Source organism: Bacillus rossius, chromosome 1 (genome assembly GCF_032445375.1).
Source record: "Bacillus rossius redtenbacheri isolate Brsri chromosome 1, Brsri_v3, whole genome shotgun sequence".
Classification (NCBI taxonomy): domain Eukaryota; kingdom Metazoa; phylum Arthropoda; class Insecta; order Phasmatodea; family Bacillidae; genus Bacillus; species Bacillus rossius.
Genome location: NC_086330.1, coordinates 146,370,482 through 146,391,042, shown reverse-complemented (window position 1 = coordinate 146,391,042; position 20,561 = coordinate 146,370,482). Strand labels below are relative to the sequence as shown.

The window sequence follows — 20,561 nt, the reverse complement described above, 5'->3', positions numbered from 1 at the left end:
GCACCTAATGCCATATCGTGCCTTTTGTTGAAAGCAGATTTCACTTGAGCTGGTTGACTTGATAAATCTTTCTTTAAATTGTTCCAAATTTCGACAACTACTGAAATCGTCGTGCCATCTCGTTGGGAGCGATCTAAAGCTTTTGCGATTGGATCCAGTCTTGCCATCAAATTCAATGAATTATTAGCAATTTTAATATAGTTGACAATTCAGTAAATGTCACTATCAATTGCATCTCGATGATTTTGGCAAATCTGCACTAGAATTTAGCGATTTTAAATGAATGATCGTACTGTATCCCGAATCGAGTTCCAGCGTACGACAATAGGCATGACCAATTTTTTGCCTTTTGCTTCTGTATACCACGCTGTTGGCAAATGCTTATTTCTGAAATATTTCACAACTTTTATTACATGTTTAGTGACTGCTTTCACTTATACATCTCCAGCAAGTAGATTTAACAAATGTGCACTACATCCATATTGAATAATATCAATGTTGCACCCGCGTGGTAGTGAATAATTTCTATAACACTTTAGGCCCCTTCTGGGAGGGGTTTTCTCAGAGTGGTAAACTGATTGCCTTGCTCTAACAACAAACAAATAAACAACAGTGAAATTACCATCAAACGAGACGTTTCCCGAACGACTATTATGAAAACAATTTATTCAAATAGTAAATTCAAGGCGATCAACAATTACAGAAGATAATTACACATGTTCAATTTATAACACATTAATTATTGATACATGATTTATACATGGTCCCATTAGACACACGGGGCAGAAGACCCTTATTACACGACGCGATGTCAACTTGAAATCAGAAAAAAAGGTTTACATGCAGTATATCATATATAAATTTAACTTTGCCCTTTAAATACTTATGACGAACAGGGAACGTAAATACACAAACAAATTAAACCTGATCACCTTGGCTGCCAACGCTGGGATACACCACCAAATGAACAAAGAAAAATGACGAAAACATCTTGCGAGGCACGGTTGACAGCGGGAGGAAAAGCCACAGAAACTACTAATTGGAATTTACAAGGTGGCGGCCAAAACAATAATTTCGAAACAACAAGAAAGGAGAATTACAACATTTACGTTACATTCCGGGAGCGGCCACCGCGACCCTTCCGCAATCACTCAATTTGAAGTCAACCGTACCTTTAGGGGTGTGTAGATCGGTCGGTGTCCCAGCGTCGAAACAGGAAGAGTCAGGGGGCGCAAGGCCTTAAATAAACTAAGCTCAGATGGCGCTAGTGTTGTCAGCTACCACCGAAGAAACGACAAGAGGGGAAAGCGAGGGGAGGGAAGGGGTTTGGGGCAAAGGCGAATGGAGGGAGTGAGAGGGAGGGAAGGCCGTGTGCACGGGCGCCCATGCAGCCCGCTGCAACTCCCCACCCCTAGACTGCTGCTACCCAGAGTCGAAAAAACTGAACCAAAGAGTGGTAGGCCTCTTCTTCGGGATTCCGACGTCTTCAGAGGTCTGGACGAGCGCAGAGACGTTCGGCGACGGCGGCATGCGGCCACTTCGGGGAGATGCGGCGCGCGGCCGCAAGCCATTCAGCGGCGGAGATCAGCCGCCCGGGCGGCCGAGCGCAGATAGCTCCAGCCATGGAGCGAAATCCAGGAGCGCCTCCCGTAGGATGCCACACTGCGAATCGGATGGAGTCTCCAGCAACAAATGCAGATGGCGGCTGAGGCAGCATCAGTATGACGAGCCAAGGTAGTCCTTCAGCATCAGAAGAGCGAGGTGGCGTAGTCAGGTTGACGTTCAACGCTCAGATCGACGAGAGCGGCCTCAACCAAGGCTGGCCAGGTCTCGGGACGCCACTTCAGAATCCCAAACAGATGCGAAGGCGACGTCTCCCAGCAACGAGCGTGGCAGGCAGGCAGCAGGGGGGGGGGGGGGGAGCATGACGAGGAGGAAGCGACGACCTCGATGACGAACTAGGCAGCGAGCAGATGATCACCGCCGACGAGGCGCCTCCATGCACAGCCCAGGAGAATGGAAAGGGAAGACACGGCGCGCTCACAGCTGAAAAAAAAAAAAACAAAGCCTCGCCGGCAGCAAACGACACCCCAAGCCAATCACGAAAGCACCTATCACTACACAAACACTAATCACAGAGGAGCAAGGCGACCTGCCAGTCAATGGGCGTCATGCTCTAAGTTACAAATTTTTTTAATTGTGACACATGTGCCTTTTTAAATTTTTGTTTACACTTATTGTCTTGAAGCAAAACAGTATTTGAAGATAGAAAGCGCTTAATGACAAAGGGCCCGCTGAAAGGCGGCAAAAGCTTGACATTAATCTTATCACTTAAGGAAGGCAAAACAAAAGATCTACACAAAACAGTGTCTCCTGTCTCAAAGTTATGCGGACTTCTGTTTGCGTTGTATCTAGCAATAACAATTTTACGTGTCTTCGTGAGGTTACAAGTTACATCATCAAGAACACGTTCCAACTCAGAAACATTCAAAGAACTATCCAGCGGCGGCAGTCCCCACTGGTTGAGTAAGGGGTGGGAAAGTTCCCTCCCCAGGAAGGGGACAGAGGGGGGATGTCCGGAGGCAGAATGGAAGGCGGAGTTCAAACCCACGTTAATAAAGTTCAAATCCTCATCCCACACGGTCTGATCGACACGATAAAAAGACGTCAAAATTCCCTTTAACACCTTATTGACCCTTTCTGACTGATTACCCTGCGGGAAATAAGGCGTACTAAATACAGGCTTGATCGCCCACTCAAAGCACATGTCTTTGTACACGGTGGACCTAAAATAAGCCGCATTATCGGAAACTAAAATACAAGGGGGTCCAAAAAGTTTCCAGACCTGTTCCTTCAAAGTTTTAACTATCGTAACTGCTCTCATATTTTTAAGTGGAAGCAGAATCACGTATTTCGAGAAAATATCCAGAACTACGAGCAAACACATATTTCCCTTACGAGATCGCGTAAGGGGACCAAAAATATCAATATGCACTACGTGCCAAGGCGCGACCGGCGCATCAGCCCCGTAAAGCCCTACCTTGGAATTATGGGGGGGCTTAGAGATCTGACAGTCCACACAGGATCTGACAAAATCACGCGCGTCCTTGCGGAGCTCCGGCCAAAAGAAATGTCCCGCAATCCTGCGGTATGTCTTTTCTATGCCCAGATGTCCGCCTACCAGAGAGGCATGGAAGTAGGTTAGAAGCATAGGTCTTAAGCTTAACGGGACCACTACCCTCCGGGATCGACCCGAATCACCTACAAAATACAATAGACCCTGTTCCTCCCTAAATGGCACGGGCTTGGAATCACGCAGATCCTTACGGATTTGAATGCAAAATGTGTCATCGCGTTGCACCTGTTTAATGTTTACAAAGGATTCTGGAAAAACTTTACAGACGGACAAAAATTCAACAGGCTCGGGGGGAGGTTGCAGATCAACCTCAAATTCCTCAGGGCAAAACATACGAGAAAGGGTATCTGCAACCACGTTCTCCGACCCCTTAATGTGATGAATCACAAAACGAAAACGAGAAAGGCGAAGGATCCAGCGACCTAATTTTCCGAGTTGATTAGGGTGATTACATAACCATGACAGCGCCCTATTATCGGTATAAAGGTCGAAAACTTGGGTGTCCAGATAGCTTTCGAATTTTTCCAGGCCAAAAAGAATAGCCAAAGCTTCCTTTTCATACGTCCCAAGGTGTCGCTCAGACTCCAGCAAGGTTCGACTTGCGAAGGCAATAGGTCGTAGCCTGCCGTTCTCCATGTGCCCTATCACCGCCCCCAGGGCTATAGAAGATGCGTCGACCTGAACTGCGAACCGCCGATTAAAGTCAGGCAAAACCAAGACGGGTGGAGAGGCCATACGTGTCTTGAGCGTAGAGAAGGACTCTTCCTGTTCCTCTCCCCACACAAAGGGGGTGTTTTTCTTGCGCAAAAAATTTAAGGGAGCGCAAATGCTGGCAAAATCCGGAATGAACCTCGAAAAATAACCGAGCATTCCCAGGAAACGCTGGACACCCTTCAAATTTCTGGGACGTGGGAAATTTACAATGGGCTCGATCTTTTCCGGATCCATTATCAGACTACCCTCTGAAATAATATATCCCAAGAATTTAACAAAATGTTTACCTAAAGAAATTTTATTAGGGTTCACTGTTAAGTTAGCAGCTCGGAGCCGAGTAAAAACTTCTCTTAGATGTACTAAATGTTCTTCAAAGGATTCACTGTAAACAATAATATCGTCGATATAATTAAAAACAAATTGAAATTTTAATTCACTGAGAACGTGGTCCAATATACGACTTAAAGCCTGGCTCCCAAAACTGACACCCATAGGAATCCTGTTGAATTGAAAGTGACCAAACGGAGTGGAGAAAGCGGTGTATTTACGGCATTGAGGATCCAAGGAAATTTGATGAAAACTATGGTTTAAACAGGGTGTCTACTGACCCTGGAAAACCTGGAAAACCTGGAAAACCTGGAAAAATCAGGGAATATTGTAATCAGGGAAAAATCAGGGAATTTTTGTTTGGTAGGTTGTAGTTGGCAATTTTTTTTTGTTTATTGATCAGGTTGCATTAACGTAGCATCAAGTGTATCCCCTCCCATTTTTTATTTTTAAATGGCAAATAATGAACAGTTCCCACGTCCATTTTCGGATTCGGAAGTGGCGTCAAATCACGTGATACAAACTGGTTCAAGCTGGTCTGTTATCCTGCTGACGTACGTGCTGTGGCATATGCTTCCCACGTTTGGATTATATGGACAGGTGCATTTAATTTTAAGTATCTATGGATGCTCCCATCGTAAACTGGGCATTTTTGTTAGCTTTGAAAATACGTATCACAGACACTTTTGGTGAAGATTCGCCATAATTGCTAGAAATTGGTAGCTGTGGGCTTCATACGGTCCATGGTGCTTTCAAAACTGGAAATTCTGCTACACAATGGGACGTTGTTAGTTTTTTGAGGCACAGTTACTTTTTGTTTAAGCATGTACCTGCATGGAGGGCGGATTACATTAGAATAACTGGATCAGAGCTTTTTCCCAAGAAATGTTGTGCAATCAGATGGTTAGAAAATACTGCAGTTGCTGAGCGTGCCATGAAAACATTACCAAACCCAAAGAAATTTGTTTGTGATGTTTCTATTTCATCTGTCTCTTTCAATGTAGTGAAAAGTGCTCTTGAAGATAGTCTTCTAGAAGTAAAATTGACATTCTTCCACTCTTTAGCATCAGAGCTGGAATTGTTTCTTACAATGTTCCAAAGTGAAGCACCCATGGCACTTTTTCTCTATGATTCACTGGTAGACATTTTATTAACTTTGGCAGGAAAGTTTGTGAAACCAGAGGTACTGAAGAGCTTTAGAGAGAAACGCAATGTATCTCGATTGGATGTAGATAACCAGGAAAATCTTTTGACTGCTAACAATATCAAGTTGGGTTATGCAGTACGCCATGCCATCAAGAAAGAGAAAGTACGAGAAAAGTCTGTCCTGTTACTGAAAAATGATGTTAGGACTTGTCCAAAGGTTATGGTAAAAAAACTTCAAGACAAAATTCCCCTGAAGTACAAACATACCAAGGGAATTTCCTGCTTATGTCCGTTTGTGGCTTTAAATTCGGGTGTGAGGAAACAGCGTGTGAAGTACAGTTTATAATGTCGTCTTCGAAACAGGTGGCTATCAGGACAAGAAGCTGATAATATTGAGTGATCATATCAGTTGGTATGTTCCTCGCAAGATTCTGAAGCACTGTGGATGCTCATTCTTAAGGCACATACAGTAGCTGCTAAAACAGGCCTTCTAAAGTTTGTGAGGATGATGTTGGTACTTTCAATGGAAATGCATCATTGGAAAGAGGATTTTCAGTGAATTCTAATCTGCTGACTGAAAACTTACAGAAAGAAACACTGATTGCACAAAGACAAGTGTACGACTTTGTTCAACGTTCTGGAGATGTAGAGCATGTTGATATCACCAAGTCCATGTTACAGTATATAAGAAATGCTAGTTGTAGGCGTAAGGAAGCCCTGCAAACAAAACAAAAAGAAAGGGAAGCTGCAGACAAGAAGAAGGCAGAAAAAAGAGTTGAAGAGGAGATCAAGGCATTGCAGTTTAAGAAGGCTCGAGTGTTGGATTTGGCTCGTTCTGAAGCAAGTGCAATAGATGCAAAAGTTCAGTCACTGCGAAATTGACGGGAGCTTCCTTTTACTAATGTTTTTTGCAAAAGTAATTGTGTGAAATATTTGTAGCAGCATGTTTTATTTGCCATCAATTGAGTCACTTTGGCCACGTCTGGAAGAAGGTAATTTTTTTACTAATTTAAGTAAGTTGAAATACTTTGAAACCCGTCAATGTACTGTTATGCAGTTTTTTCAGTTTCGTGGAATGTCGTAATTGTGTTAAAGAAAACCTGGAAAAATTCAGTTTTAGACCTGGAAAACCTGGAAAAATCAGGGAATTTCATTTACTAGATTTGGTAGACACCCTGTTTAAATCTATCGTAGAAAAAATTCTGGCTTTTCCCAGGTGCTGCAAGGCACTCTCCACGGTTGGAAGAGGCCAGACATCGTCAACAATCTTATCATTCAACGGTTTGAAATTATGCACTAGGTGCCAGTCAGTGCCGTTCTTCTTCTTCACAAGGAAGGTGGGGGTACTATACGGGGATTGAGAAGGCGTAATAACTCCTTCCTCCAATAGCCTATGAATGATATCCCGCATCGCTTGCAACTTGGGCGGCGACACTTTATGATAGCGACTGGAAACTGGGATCTCATCTTTAACAAAAAATCGGTAGGGCAGGATGTCACAATTTCCCAATTTATGGGTAAACACGTCCGGAAATGAGCTAACTAAATCACTAATGGCTCTGTCTCGCTCGCATGACGAATCGTGCTCGCGACAAGTCAAGACAATTGGGGCATGCGTTTCATGTTTTAAAAAAATTTTGACGTCAGGTGCAAAGGCGAAATGTAATTCATGCCTGTTAACATTCAACACGCAACGAGAATGGCTCAAAAAATCCAGGCCTAAAATAAGATTAGGCACAAGGCCAGGCACAACACTAAAGACCCAGTCCCAAGAAAATCCCTTAATTTTAAAATGTAAGACGACAGATTTGGAAGCTTTCATAGCTTCTCCATTAGCGACGCACAACTCCGTCGTGACGTCATCCATCACACGTCGCGATAAACAGGGAAATTTATCACTCAAAGAATTAAACAGCTTTTCGCTGATCACGGAGCGAGTGGCTCCCGTGTCGACGAGGGCAGACAAAAAATAATCCTGAATCCTAAGGGGAACATAATGTAGATGCTGCGGTCGAAAGGATTTACGACGCAATCGACGGAGTCGCCCTTTCTTGCGACCCGTCACTGCTCGTTTCCCGGGCAGTCGGCACGGTAATGACCCATGCGCTGGCACCGAAAACATCTCCGCTCCCTTAAGTCAAGGGACGGAATCGTGCAGTGCGCGGACCGATGCCCAAAGGCGCAACAGTTCGCGCAACGACCCGATGTTTGTTCGGTGAAAGGGAAAGCCTGCCGCCTCGGCAAGTTCAAGGCCGCGTGCGGGCTGTTCAGCTGCCCGCCAATAGCCGCGCCTTGATCCGGCGCATTCAAGGTTACGGACTCGACCTTCACGGGCTGGGTTATCCTAGGCGAGCGGGCTACCGACGGCCAGCGACCGCGGGTCTCCCGGCGCGGCGCGCAAGCCCCGGCAATGGACTCGCTTACACTCGTGTCGTGTATGATGGGGGAACGATCAGGCATGCCGTTCACGCACAACGCTGAATGTCTAACGGCCCCGCCGTGAACACTTACCTCCTCCCCACTCTCAGCAAATCTAGAAGCCCTGGGTTTAGGCTGAGGGAATTCGGCCTGGTATTTCTCTATCGCACTAAGACGATTCTCCACTTCATCCCCCCAAGCTCGCAAACCCACAAGGGTAGTAGGCGGAGTTAGCATAGCACAATGCTCCAAAACACGAGGCGAAAAATTACCTAGAAGCAATTGCACGAACTCCGGCTCGGGCATGTTAAGCTCCAGGGCATCAGCATAATTCGTCACAGAAGTGACGAACTGAGCAATTGATTCCCCCGGCCTTTGGAACCTATATACTAGGTCCCTTTTACAGGCATCCAAAATTCTAGGCGGGCACACTGTGCGGATGATGGTTTTTTTGAAAGCCGAAAATTCCAAGCCTTGCAAAATAGCTTGTGTAATACTAGTCACAAAAATGCCTGAGCATTTACTTAAGAGCGCCTTCATGAAAGCCTCCTGGGAAACCAACTGTAACTTATTTAATCTATCGGCGGCAATAATAAAATCTAACACGCCCTCAGGCTTGCTCTCCCCCAGTAAAGGAAGCGATTTAAGAGTGGAGAAAAACAACTTCTGATTGAATGAGGAATTGGGTTGACTCACGTCCGGAGGAGACTGCCGCGGCGGGTCTCCCGGGGGGGAGGCACTCGACTCTCGCACGAACTGCACGAGACGGGACCGAATGGAAACCACGGTTTCCCCTGGGGCAACAGTAAGCCCATTTTCCTCTAAGTGGAGCACCAGGTCCTCACGATGCAGTTGGTAAATCCACGACACTCCACCGGCAATAGCCATGGTCATGAAACAGACAAACAGAAAACACAGAAACTCTGAGACAGCAGAGTAGCGCAGATTTGCACCCGCGTGGTAGTGAATAATTTCTATAACACTTTAGGCCCCTTCTGGGAGGGGTTTTCTCAGAGTGGTAAACTGATTGCCTTGCTCTAACAACAAACAAATAAACAACAGTGAAATTACCATCAAACGAGACGTTTCCCGAACGACTATTATGAAAACAATTTATTCAAATAGTAAATTCAGGCGATCAACAGTTACAGAAGATAATTACACATGTTCAATTTATAACACATTAATTATTGATATTGTCCCATTAGACACACGGGGCAGAAGACCCTTATTACACGACGCGATGTCAACTTGAAATCAGAAAAAAAGGTTTACATGCAGTATATCATATATAAATTTAACTTTGCCCTTTAAATACTTATGACAAACAGGGAACGTAAATACACAAACAAATTAAACCTGATCACCTTGGCTGCCAACGCTGGGATACACCACCAAATGAACAAAGAAAAATGACGAAAACATCTTGCGAGGCACGGTTGACAGCGGGAGGAAAAGCCACAGAAACTACTAATTGGAATTTACAAGGTGGCGGCCAAAACAATAATTTCGAAACAACAAGAAAGGAGAATTACAACATTTACGTTACATTCCGGGAGCGGCCACCGCGTCCCTTCCGCAATCACTCAATTTGAAGTCAACCGTACCTTTAGGGGCGTGTAGATCGGTCGGTGTCCCAGCGTCGAAACAGGAAGAGTCAGGGGGCGCAAGGCCTTAAATAAACTAAGCTCAGATGGCGCTAGTGTTGTCAGCTACCACCGAAGAAACGACAAGAGGGGAAAGCGAGGGGAGGGAAGGGGTTTGGGGCAAAGGCGAATGGAGGTAGTGAGATGGAGGGAAGGCCGTGTGCACGGGCGCCCATGCAGCCCGCTGCAATGTCTTCTTGCATTTCCAACTCACGTCGCATCTTAGTTACATTTCCAGTATTGTCCATAAAAAAACTGCGTACCTTAACTCCCAAATCTTCTTCAGTCTTTTTGATTGATTGCTTAGCAAAAGTTGTGAAATATTCGGCAGAATGCGAATTGCCAGACGTATCGACAGTATGGACGAGAATGGAATCTCCTTCACCTGTTGTAATGCTACAACAAACAATCGGTTCATTGTGTATATTCGACCAGCCATCTAAGGACATGGAAACGGTTTTGCCACGTAAACATTCTTGATCTTTCTCTACAATAGACGCGTGTTTTTTATTTAGTAGTTGTCCAGCTAACTGGAATGCGGACGGTGGCTTGTATCCTGGTCTTAGAGCTGTGATCATTTCTTTAAATAGTGAGTGATCTGCATGACTAAATGGTGTATTTGTTGCATAAAAAAATGCTGCAATTTTAGTGTCAAGTTCTTTTGATAAAGCTGTAGAAGTACATATTATTTTATCCTCAATTGAAGTTTGTTTCTTTTTTTTTTATTCAACTTCAACAATACAACTTGTATCAGCAGGACGTGTTCTGGATGTACTTTCTAGAATAGGGTTTAGTGGAGTTAGAGCTGCCTGCTCGTATACAGATATCTCGATGTTTCACCATACGCTCCGGAATGCCCTGCAATTCTTTGGCGCAATGTTTACATTTCGCCCACTTGCCCGTGTTATTGGGCCTTGCTATTAGCTGAAAGTCAGCCCAGACTGGATGAAGAGGCTTTGGCATGGTTGGTGTTATTCCTAAAAAAGGACGAACAATCATTGCTGTTAAAACCATGGAAATTAAAAAAAAAATATTAACTAAAGAACATTCTACAAATAATGACAAAAGTTGTATAGTTATGTTATGTTAATAATATTTTATATTAAACTAGCGGTCTGCCCCGGCTTTGCCCGTGGTACAATTATAGCCTATAGCACTCGGGGATCACGTACATATCGAAAGGTGAAAGAATTTTTGAAATCGGTCCAATAGTTCCTGAGATTAGTGCGTTCAAACAAACAAACTCTTCAGCTTTATAAGATTAGTATAGAGTACCTCGAGAAAAATAATGTTTGACGAAAAATTACCTTTGATTTTAGTTTCACAAATCTACTCTACTTTTTAAGAACAAATTCGTATACAATTTTTAGCATAGCGACACCTATTCTCTAATACGAAACAAATAAGTACCTATATATAACCAGCAAATTCAACATTCATTTATCAGTCTGAAATTTTTACATAAAATCCATCAGTCTCGAATATTCATATAAAAGGGCCAGCTTTTTCAACACATCATAGCCTGGCTCTTTGATAACGTTTTCTGTTTAAAAGTGTAACCTAAAAATTCATCATTTAATAAACAGTTATATTCTATAAATACAAAAGTTATTAAATGCTTCTTAAATACTCAATAATGAAGTAAATTGTTTCTGTACTTTGTTAATTACTTTCTTTGTAAAAAATAATAGAATAATCAAGAAACACAAAAAATAACTTACTCTTTCGTAACAAAATTTTTCTGACACGACTGACAGACTGACGCCATTAATGCTGGCAGAAGTGTTGCCATTTATGGATTAGAACTTACCATTAGGGAGTATGTTTTAACTCTACTCCCTCGCCATCTACATTTGGGAAGTAGAAATACAGTAACAAATGCTAAAAATTACTAATAATATTAATTTTTTTTAACCATTTTTGTATTGTAATATATTATATAAAAAAATTGATATATATCTATTGCTATATATCGTCGAACCCAGTTTGATATATAGGATATAAATAGGATATATATATATATATATATCTTGATATATATCCATTGATATATATCCATTGATATATATCCTCGAACCCTGTTAACATGTAAACAGGTCTCAATGTTTACAATATAAACATATGACATATGTATTTCATTGCCCAATTATTTTTATAATAATAAAATAAAACAAAACATATGGACCCATGGTCCATGGCTCGTGTTAAAAGTGAAACATTACATGATACGGATATGAGAGAGTATAAGGATGTTTGCCAGTATAAGAGTGAACACACTTCCATAATATTATGATATCACCTCGACTCGTGCTACCAAAATGCCTAAATTTGACTAAACAAAAACTTGGGTCTAATTTGGGCCTTAATTCTAAATGATTTAATAATTTTATAGAGTACGTGCTTTTCAGGAGAAAAATATGCTGTTAATTTTTTAACATCAACCTCCATAGAGTGAGTACATACAACTGTTTGGCACACATTAAATGTAACACTACTGCTATTTGTGTTACTTCAAAATATTTAATAATTCACGTGAATAATAAATGTAAATAATAAATTACACAATGGAAGTTAACAATTGTAGCAAACATGGTGATGGAAAACTTTTGTTACAGATTGTGAAGAATTTTCATTTGAAAATATTTAACAATTCACTTAAAATAAGAAATTAATGAATAAACTACACAGTGAATGTTCACAATTGTTACAAAAATGGGAATGAAAACCTGTTTTTTTTTTTTTAACTCTCTGTTATATAAGTTCTCTAAATTCCCCATCAGCCTACTTTTCAAGCTCTATGCTATTGAGCAATATCTGTTAAATGCATGTTATCTTTGTTACCCTGTAACAGCATCATCACTCTATTTACCCACCGGCAGTAAAGGAGTTTCACTTCAGAAAAATGATAACCAAGACACATTTTAGGCCATTTCTTAATATTAGCTGTATCCAAATACTTGGAGATGCGTTCATAGCACACACATCTCTACATCACTTAGCAAATGCTGCCACAATGTAATTGACACATTTTTAATGGATGGATAGTATCCAAATACTTTTACTCGTAGTACCGATGCCATTTTGGGTTGTGATATCTATGAATATTCAACAAATTGTAAATAACGACCAATTAAATTTAATGTAGCGTGGATGTTAAAAATTTTAAGCGATCAAAATAAAATTTTTTGTGTATTGTAAAATATTAGAAATACTTATGATTATTAAATACCCCTGTAAGTTTAACTTTGCTTTTGGGTAATATTTATTAGTCTCTATTTGAGTTATTACTTATGCTTGTAAGGTTTTAAACCAATTGTATACCAAAAATCTAAAGTAAAATTATATACAAACAAAAAACACTATTCTGAAGATAATGGATGGAGGGACGCATCAGTGGAAGCAAATGTCACATCCCTAGGAATCGCTATTATAGTGGACGCTTGTAGGGATGCCGATGCACCCCTTGTGAGGATTCAGAAGCAATGCAAAGATGGTAGTGTCCACTACAATGCACTTGTAGTGGATCCTTTAGCTAAGGGATTGGATCCATTAGGCTAGTATTCAGATGCAGCTATTGTTACAAAGAAAAATTTTAGGGTTTAGTTTTTGTAAACAGTAGCCTGTTTACGGTATAATTAATTTTACTTTTCATAATTATTATTATTAATATAACATAATTCATATGTTCAATTTAAGTAAATTCTGATGTTAAATGCATGTATGATAAGGAGAGCAACAGTATAGGACGCCAACTCATTCCATGTAAAAACGTAATCTTAGTATGATCTGATTCAGAGTTTCAATATTTGTCTGGTTAAGTATTCTGTTTTCATGACGTTCATGCACCGAACATATTTCATTAAATTGATTTTCTGTTTCAAAGTTTCATAATTTCTGTCCTCTATTATTCCTGATAGCTTCCTTGTTCCTTGGTTGTTAAAACAAGAGAAGGTATAGAAAGTTCGATTTTGAAAATGTAAGGTGGAATGGAAAAAAGCAAGACATCTTTCGCGTGTGTGAGGGTTTCCGAGTCCTCGAAGCCCCGCACAAATTATAAGATTCTTGGCAACCGTGTCCTTAGATAGATCTTCATTTTTATCAAATCTGATAAATCTGATCTATTGAGATCAGATTTAGGGAGTTCTGCTGATTCTTCCATTCTTACCGCATCAGTCATCTTGAATGTCCATTAGTGTCACAAGACGATGACGATGCTGAACCTGGTACTATTACTCAGACGTCGGTGAGCTCTTTCATGGTCTTAGGAGTTTTCAGTTGCTGAGAAGATAGCAGATTTTCTTCTTCGTTCCAGAACTGTGGTTGTAGTCTTAACATTTATTTCATCTATGCTTCTGCTATCCCATCAGCACTGGAATGATCCAGTGATCCTGACGAAGCAGAGTATCGACCCCACCAATTTGTTTGTAGCTAGTAAAGTTGGTTTGTGTGTGTTCAGTAGTAGTACTATTATCAGAGACCATTACTACGTATCATACCTTAAATAGAAGTACTTTTACTTAAATAGTGTATTGCTCTACCTTACCTAAAGATTTTGTAAATAATATTACTAGTTTATAGAAAATTCTGGTATCAGAAAGTAAAATTGAATGATGTAAGAAAATCATTTGTAAAGTTCAGTGTCACGTGTGTGTCTATAAAATGACAATATTTATTTATATTCAAGTCCATTGTGGAATTAACTAGATTATCCTTTATGTAATGAAGTTAAAAGCATATGTCAATCCAGTTAAACTTTTTAGAATAGTATTCTGTGCACAAGGTAGATGAGTTTGTTATGGTTGCATGTATTGAATAAGATACTGGGCACATACTTTCGTATGATTTTAAAGAATTTTATTATTTTATTTTGGCCACACAAATATTATTTATTAATTAATATATTCTATAATTGTGTTTATATGAATACTAAATCTGGTAATGTGCGGGTTAGACTATTGGGCAAAAATCAAGAGGAGTAAGTGTAATATAATTTCTTACTGTGAACACATTGAATATCCAACATGTTCGTCTCCAGAAAAATTAGTCGACCACTACAGGAGCTTAACTCCGTTATCGAGACACACTAGATATTTTGGCGTAGTAGGCATGTTGTGAGATTGTCACCCAGAGTTTTTTCTTAAGATATTTTTGATTTGTGGGGGGAGTTAGTTATTTTCTGTGTAGTCTAGCTTGTTTTCAAAATTCAAAATTATTTTTATTTGAAATTAGTATTTTATTTTTTTGGCTTTAGCTATATTTATTAAGATGAATGGTATAGGCTCGGGAGAGAATTGCTTGATATTTCTGAAAGGAGGTGAGCAGGTGTGGCTGGAATGAACGATGTGTGCGGCATGATGGGAATGTCCTGGCTTCCTTCAGTGTGTGCGGGTGTGCTGGCTGGGGTGAGGGTGGGTTTCCTGCTGGCAGCTGTCCGCGCTGTGGCCTTGAGGCCAGCTGGGATGTGCACAGGGGGCGAGGTGGCTGCCAGGAGTTCTAGGCTGTGATTGGTTGGCAGATCACGTGAGTGCATGACTGGTGAATGATCCTTTTCAGAAGTCTCAGGCAAGTTGTAAAAGCGTACTAACTAGTAGAAATGATTGTATTATTCCCATTGGCCGAGCCAGTGTGGAGGAGGTCCTTCCCACTGGTCAGAACTAATCAAGCATGAACCTACGAGTTCCAAGTCTAATGGGCTCTCTTAATGTATCGTAAGGTGTGGACTGCCGGTCGGGTTGTGATTGTTGGAGGAGTTTGATGACAGGAGAGACATGATGTTGGGTATATCACTGGGGGGCCGGAGGACCCTCGCACTAACTGCAAAAGATGTAGATAAGTACTCAGTTTTTTATCACTTTCAGTTTAATGTTAAATATGTATTTTGATTTAATTTTAGTAGTTTGTGATCGCTGTGGGTTTGGTTTTCTCTCTCTGCTGTCGTAAAAGTTTAATTATTTACGTAAAATTGTAATGAAAATTTTATAGTATTAAAGTTGGGTCTTACGTTTGTCATTTGCTAAAAAAAAAAAAATTGTATTTCTTTTTCCCATTAAATTTCAGGTAGGTTTTGTTGGTATTGGGATGGGGCAGGTTCTTTCCTTGTGGTTCTATTCTATTATAAATTATTTGAAGTGAAGTTAGAAATGGAAAACTAGTTCATTGTTATTATTATTGAGCCATTTGTACAATAATTATAAATCTGTAAAAGTTGATTTAAAAAGCTACCTATAAGTTTGTAAGTAATGTAATGAAAAAATTAAGTATACAGGGTTTGACTGCTACATTTAATTTCTGGTTCATTTTATTTACATAGTTTGTGATTCCCTGTTCTCTGATGAAGTATTTGTATTGTTTGTTTTGGCAATGTTATGGTCCACATTGCAAAAAGATTTTGGTATCATCTCTCTTCTGAGGTTAGATATAGTTTGTCTGGTGCCTTGGTGAGATCATTCTTGTCAGAAATCAGGGTAGTGGAGGTCATTGCACGAGTTTTGGCCCATCGTAAATTATTTTGTAATGTTGGATTATTTTTATGGTTTTTTTTAAGCCCCTTTAATAAGGTGATGATGTCACTGCCATTCTTTATCATGTGTTTATTTTTTTGTCCTCTATAAACACTTAATTAAAGAGTTAGACACATTATTACAAAATTACAGCTATAATATTTTGTGTTAAAACAGTGACCTGTCCATTTAGTTTACCCCAACAATCTAAAGGGAGTTATATTTTTCTGTGTTCTGGTGTCACAAAATTGTAACTTTGAAACATAATGTATTTTCAGGTTTCTTTGCTAGTAGTAGGAATTGCTGTATGAAACTGTAACTCTTTTAATGCTTTTATTTAAAAAATAATAATATTGTTTTAGGAAACAGTGTTGTAGGGCTTCGTAAATAAAAATTGCACTTTACACATAATGAATAGTATGACTGCTGTAGTACCAATACATAGAGTGAAACATTTACATATGGACATGGTGCCAACTGTATTTCAATAAAAAAAAGAGAACATAGTGTTCTTTTCCTCTGAGATACAGATTTAATAGTTTATTTTTTATGCTTTGGGTGACAGAATGTTGGCAGAAAAGAATCAGTTTCGTTCATTCTTTTTTTGTGTGGATTATGGACGTCGAGACAACCCACTCTATGGCATCTAGAATGGGCGGAAGGGAGTAAGACTGTGCTTTCGGCGAATTGGGACATGGCCATTTCTTACTTGTCTTGCTTCAACCATAATCTTTTTGTCCTTGCTCTTCATGTATTCTGTATACTAACTATTTTACTCATGGTTCCCAATATTTATGTACGAGTAGTTATGTTGCCTGTCTCTCTAACTAGCAGTAGGCATCCATGGCTGTATTCTTGCTGGCGGTATTCTGAACATTGAATTTTATCCAAATAACTTTCACAGGCCAGTGAGGTTTGTTGGTGGTGGATTGTCTGGCAGACAGCCGTAAAGCAGTCACTGCTTACTGATATTCCTGTACACTGCCTAATTCATGGGTGCAAACAGATCTTAAGTAATCCTAAAAAAAATATATATTCCAATTAACAAAAGAAAATATTATGAAAGCAAACAGCAGGCAAAGAGATTATAACCCTCTTCCTCGTGCCCAAATGAAATACTGCATACACTGCAGACCTAACTTAGTTCTTGGTCATATTGAGCTCATATAAAAACATGGGTGTCCGTGTTATTGTAAATCAAACTTTAAACACATTATTTAGAACTAATTAGCCTGTAAATGATAAATCACAACCTCAAGAGGTTCTCTCTGTACAAATCTATGTATGCTATTTAAAAACAAACTGGGATGCAGTTTTTTATCATTATTTTGCTAAACCCTTTCTACTTTGTGTAGAAAGCAAGGAAAACCTACCTTCAGATTATCATAATAGACTATTACAATAGTTTTTGTCAGAGTGTCGTAAACGGGCAAGACCTTTGTTTTCTTCTAAAGCCATGTGAGGTGTCAAGATTAAAGAATGGAAGGCACTGTGGTGCGAGGAGATCAGAAGCAGGGTTTTAAACTAAATGAGATGAAAGTGTTAGGGAGTGGAAGAGAGGGAACTGTGTCTGAACATGATGTGTAGAAAAATTTTTTTTGTGTCATTCAGTGTATTTAAAATATTGTAAGATCATTTTCCTTGTTTACAGATATATGATGAAACAGAGTTGCTGCAAGCAAAACTGGACATATTAAGTAAGACAAACATGGTTGACTATGCAATCGATATCAGGAAACAGCTGTACCCGACGCAGGAAGTACCGGAGGTATGTTTGTGTGATGTGCCTTTTGAGACTTAGAATTACATGAAATCCCAGTGATTTGTGTTACAATGGTGATTTTTTTTCTGCTTTTTAAATTAATATTTTGGTTTTTTCTAGCATGGCAGTTGTTTCCCCCCCCCCCCCTTTTTTTTTTTTTCATTGCTCCTTATTTTACAAGTTATATAATTTCCATAGAGCCTGTATGTACAGGATATCTACATTCTGAAAATTCTGGGGAATTGACTTGAAATCTTGGAAAAAGTCATGAAAATTCCCCAGTGGCACAGGGAAAAATTTCATGTTCCAGTCTGTCATCACTCAGACTGTGAAATAATTTTTTTTTTAGTTTGTGTTTTAGTGCATTGTCATACATACTATGAAATTGCCTATGCAAATTCTGTTTGAATTTTATTTTATTTATATAATTATAGGCCCTATATAAGAATGGTGGAGGCAGTATTTTTGTTATTGCTTTCAGAAGATGGGAAGATATGTAAATTATTTAATAAATAAAAAGGTTGGGAAGTTTTTAATTTTGGTCATTAAAGTTCTTATTTTGATGGAGTGATTTGGGGCAAACCTGGAAGACTTGCATCAGGTTGGCAGGATGGCTGTTCAAACCCGGGTCCTCTTGAGTGTCAGTGTGTCTTACTACTGCGCCCCTTCGCTCTGTTTATTATATAGCTGTGAATGTTTGAAGCACCGCATTGTTGGGAGGCATTGTTCTTCCACAGCCGGATTGAAGCGGACCCTTGTATGTGTCACAGGCCCTGAAGAACAGGCGAGTGCAGGTAGTGTCACAGTTGCAAGAGCTGCAGGTGGAGGTCGCATCCATCCTCAAGTTCATGTCCGACGACGAGGTCATGAAGACCATGGAGACGCTGCGCGACTCCAAGGCTCTCCTCAACTACCTCACAAAAGAATTTGACGTGAGTCTTTCTCCCATGACGAGGGCCGGTATTATAAACTACGCAAGATGCAAAATGTTCAAAAATACATTTTACAGTACTGGTTTGGAAACTACGTGAGGCTCAGTAGCGAAATGCTAGTTTGTTCAACTTTCAAGTTTCCTGAGTTTTGGCTTGCGTTTTTGATGGCCATATTTGAAGAGAATAGTTATAAAACTATTGAAGACATAGACTTTATGTGCATAGAAGCCCACAATGTAATTTTTATTTTATAAATCATTATTTACTCTTGTTAAAATTTTACTTTTTTTTAAATAAAATTATTGATTTTTTCGTGATAAATATGTTTAATCAAAAAAAGCCCAGAGTATTTTTTTGTATTTATTTTTTAACGTGATAATTTCTTATAAAATTGATGTACGCAGGCTGCACGCACGAAAAAGCATGACTCATTGTCACGTTCCGCCTGAGCCGAGCGTGCAAGCGAGAGTGCGGAACAAGCGATAGAGAGGCACGATCTGCCTAAGCGTTCGGCTTGTGATGCATCTATCTCTCTTCCACTCACATTATCACGTAAAATTATCGTCCGTAAATCGGCTTTACAGACAAAACCCCCCCCCCCCCCCCTTTTTTTTTTTTATGGGATTGGTGACATATTGTGATTTGCATGCTTTAAACTGTGACTGGACTTTCTTGCGTTGGTTGTGTGTTGCTCTGTTGAATCGTTGTGCATTCCTTCCATAGTTTATCAACTTAGCGTAAAAGGTACAAAGTTTGATTGAAAAGTAATGTCTTCATGGCTATAACTTTATTGGTTACCCAATTTTCCAAATTTGTAAAAGTTAGTTAATAGTGAAAGAAAAGTGAGTAGTGCATGACAGAGGACACATGTAGCTTTCAGGTACAACAAGAATGGTGAAAATTAGGTTACAAAAAAAAACTTATAGCCATGGAGGTATTAATATTTAATTAACTCTTGTTTATTCAAAGTAAGCACATAATTTGTGTACTGCACATATAAGGATAATTTTTCTCATGTGTAATATTTAGTCATAGCTTAGACCAGGGTTCCCTAACCTATTTTTTAATTATGCCACCTAATAATATTTTGCTGAAATGAGTGGCATACCACATTTATAATGACACTATTTTTTTTTTGCATAGCGTAATTCTTACATTCTTTTTTTTTTTTTTTTCATGTTTTATAATTCTTATAACCTTTATAGTATAAATAAAATGTTGCTAGTTTACTGCAACCCTTGGCTCTTTATTTTCCTTTTACCACCTGGCAGTGATATTTGATGAATTTTTAAATATGTGTGTGTATCCCAAATCTTGCGGCACACTTATTTAATTTTAATTGCTTATTTTGTTATTTATATACTGTGGTGGTTTAGTGGTGAATTAATTTTGTGTTTTAGCAGTAACTCATAATGACATTCACTATAATAATTACTGTAATTAAGTGTGTAAGGAAGTACAAAGTACACATGTTTCTGTACCATTTTGTGATCACACACACACAGTCCAATTTACATTATACTTTAATAGGTAGCTCATGGAACTTGGTGTGTGGTGGAGGATTGATTTCAGTTATTTGTGTTCAGTACGTATACTAATTTTGGTGTAGTATAAACATCAAAAATATATTATGCAAGTGAGTTTTATTTTGTGTAGTTGATTTAAGAGAGTGCCTTTTTATGGTTTATTTCAGTTCAAAATTGAGTTAATGGAAAGCTTGTACAAACTCGCCAAATATCGGTATGAGTGTGGAAATTACTCTATTTCAACGAGTTACCTTTATTTCTACATGCTCGTCATGCCTACAACAGACAAGGTAAGTTCTGAATCACATAATGTTCCTTCGGTTGATTGTTATTTTGTAACAAAAAAATAACTGCCAACTTGAAATATGATCCTTTGTTAATTTTGCTTCATGTATCTGCAAAAAATAGTTAAATAAGTTAACACAAATTGCTTCATAATTATTACCACAGCTAT

The 20,561-nt window shown here is 39.3% G+C and overlaps 1 protein-coding gene across 1 annotated transcript in view; it reads left to right on the top strand.

Annotated features, from left to right (window-relative positions):
* Nucleotides 1-20,561, top strand: part of LOC134546256 (eukaryotic translation initiation factor 3 subunit E) — a 90,016-nt gene that overhangs the window by 5,918 nt on the left and 63,537 nt on the right. The window contains exons 2-4 of the mRNA XM_063388956.1: nt 17,539-17,655; nt 18,420-18,581; nt 20,275-20,397. Of these exons, the coding sequence (XP_063245026.1) occupies nt 17,539-17,655; nt 18,420-18,581; nt 20,275-20,397 (402 nt within the window). The remainder of the gene's footprint in view (nt 1-17,538; nt 17,656-18,419; nt 18,582-20,274; nt 20,398-20,561) is intronic.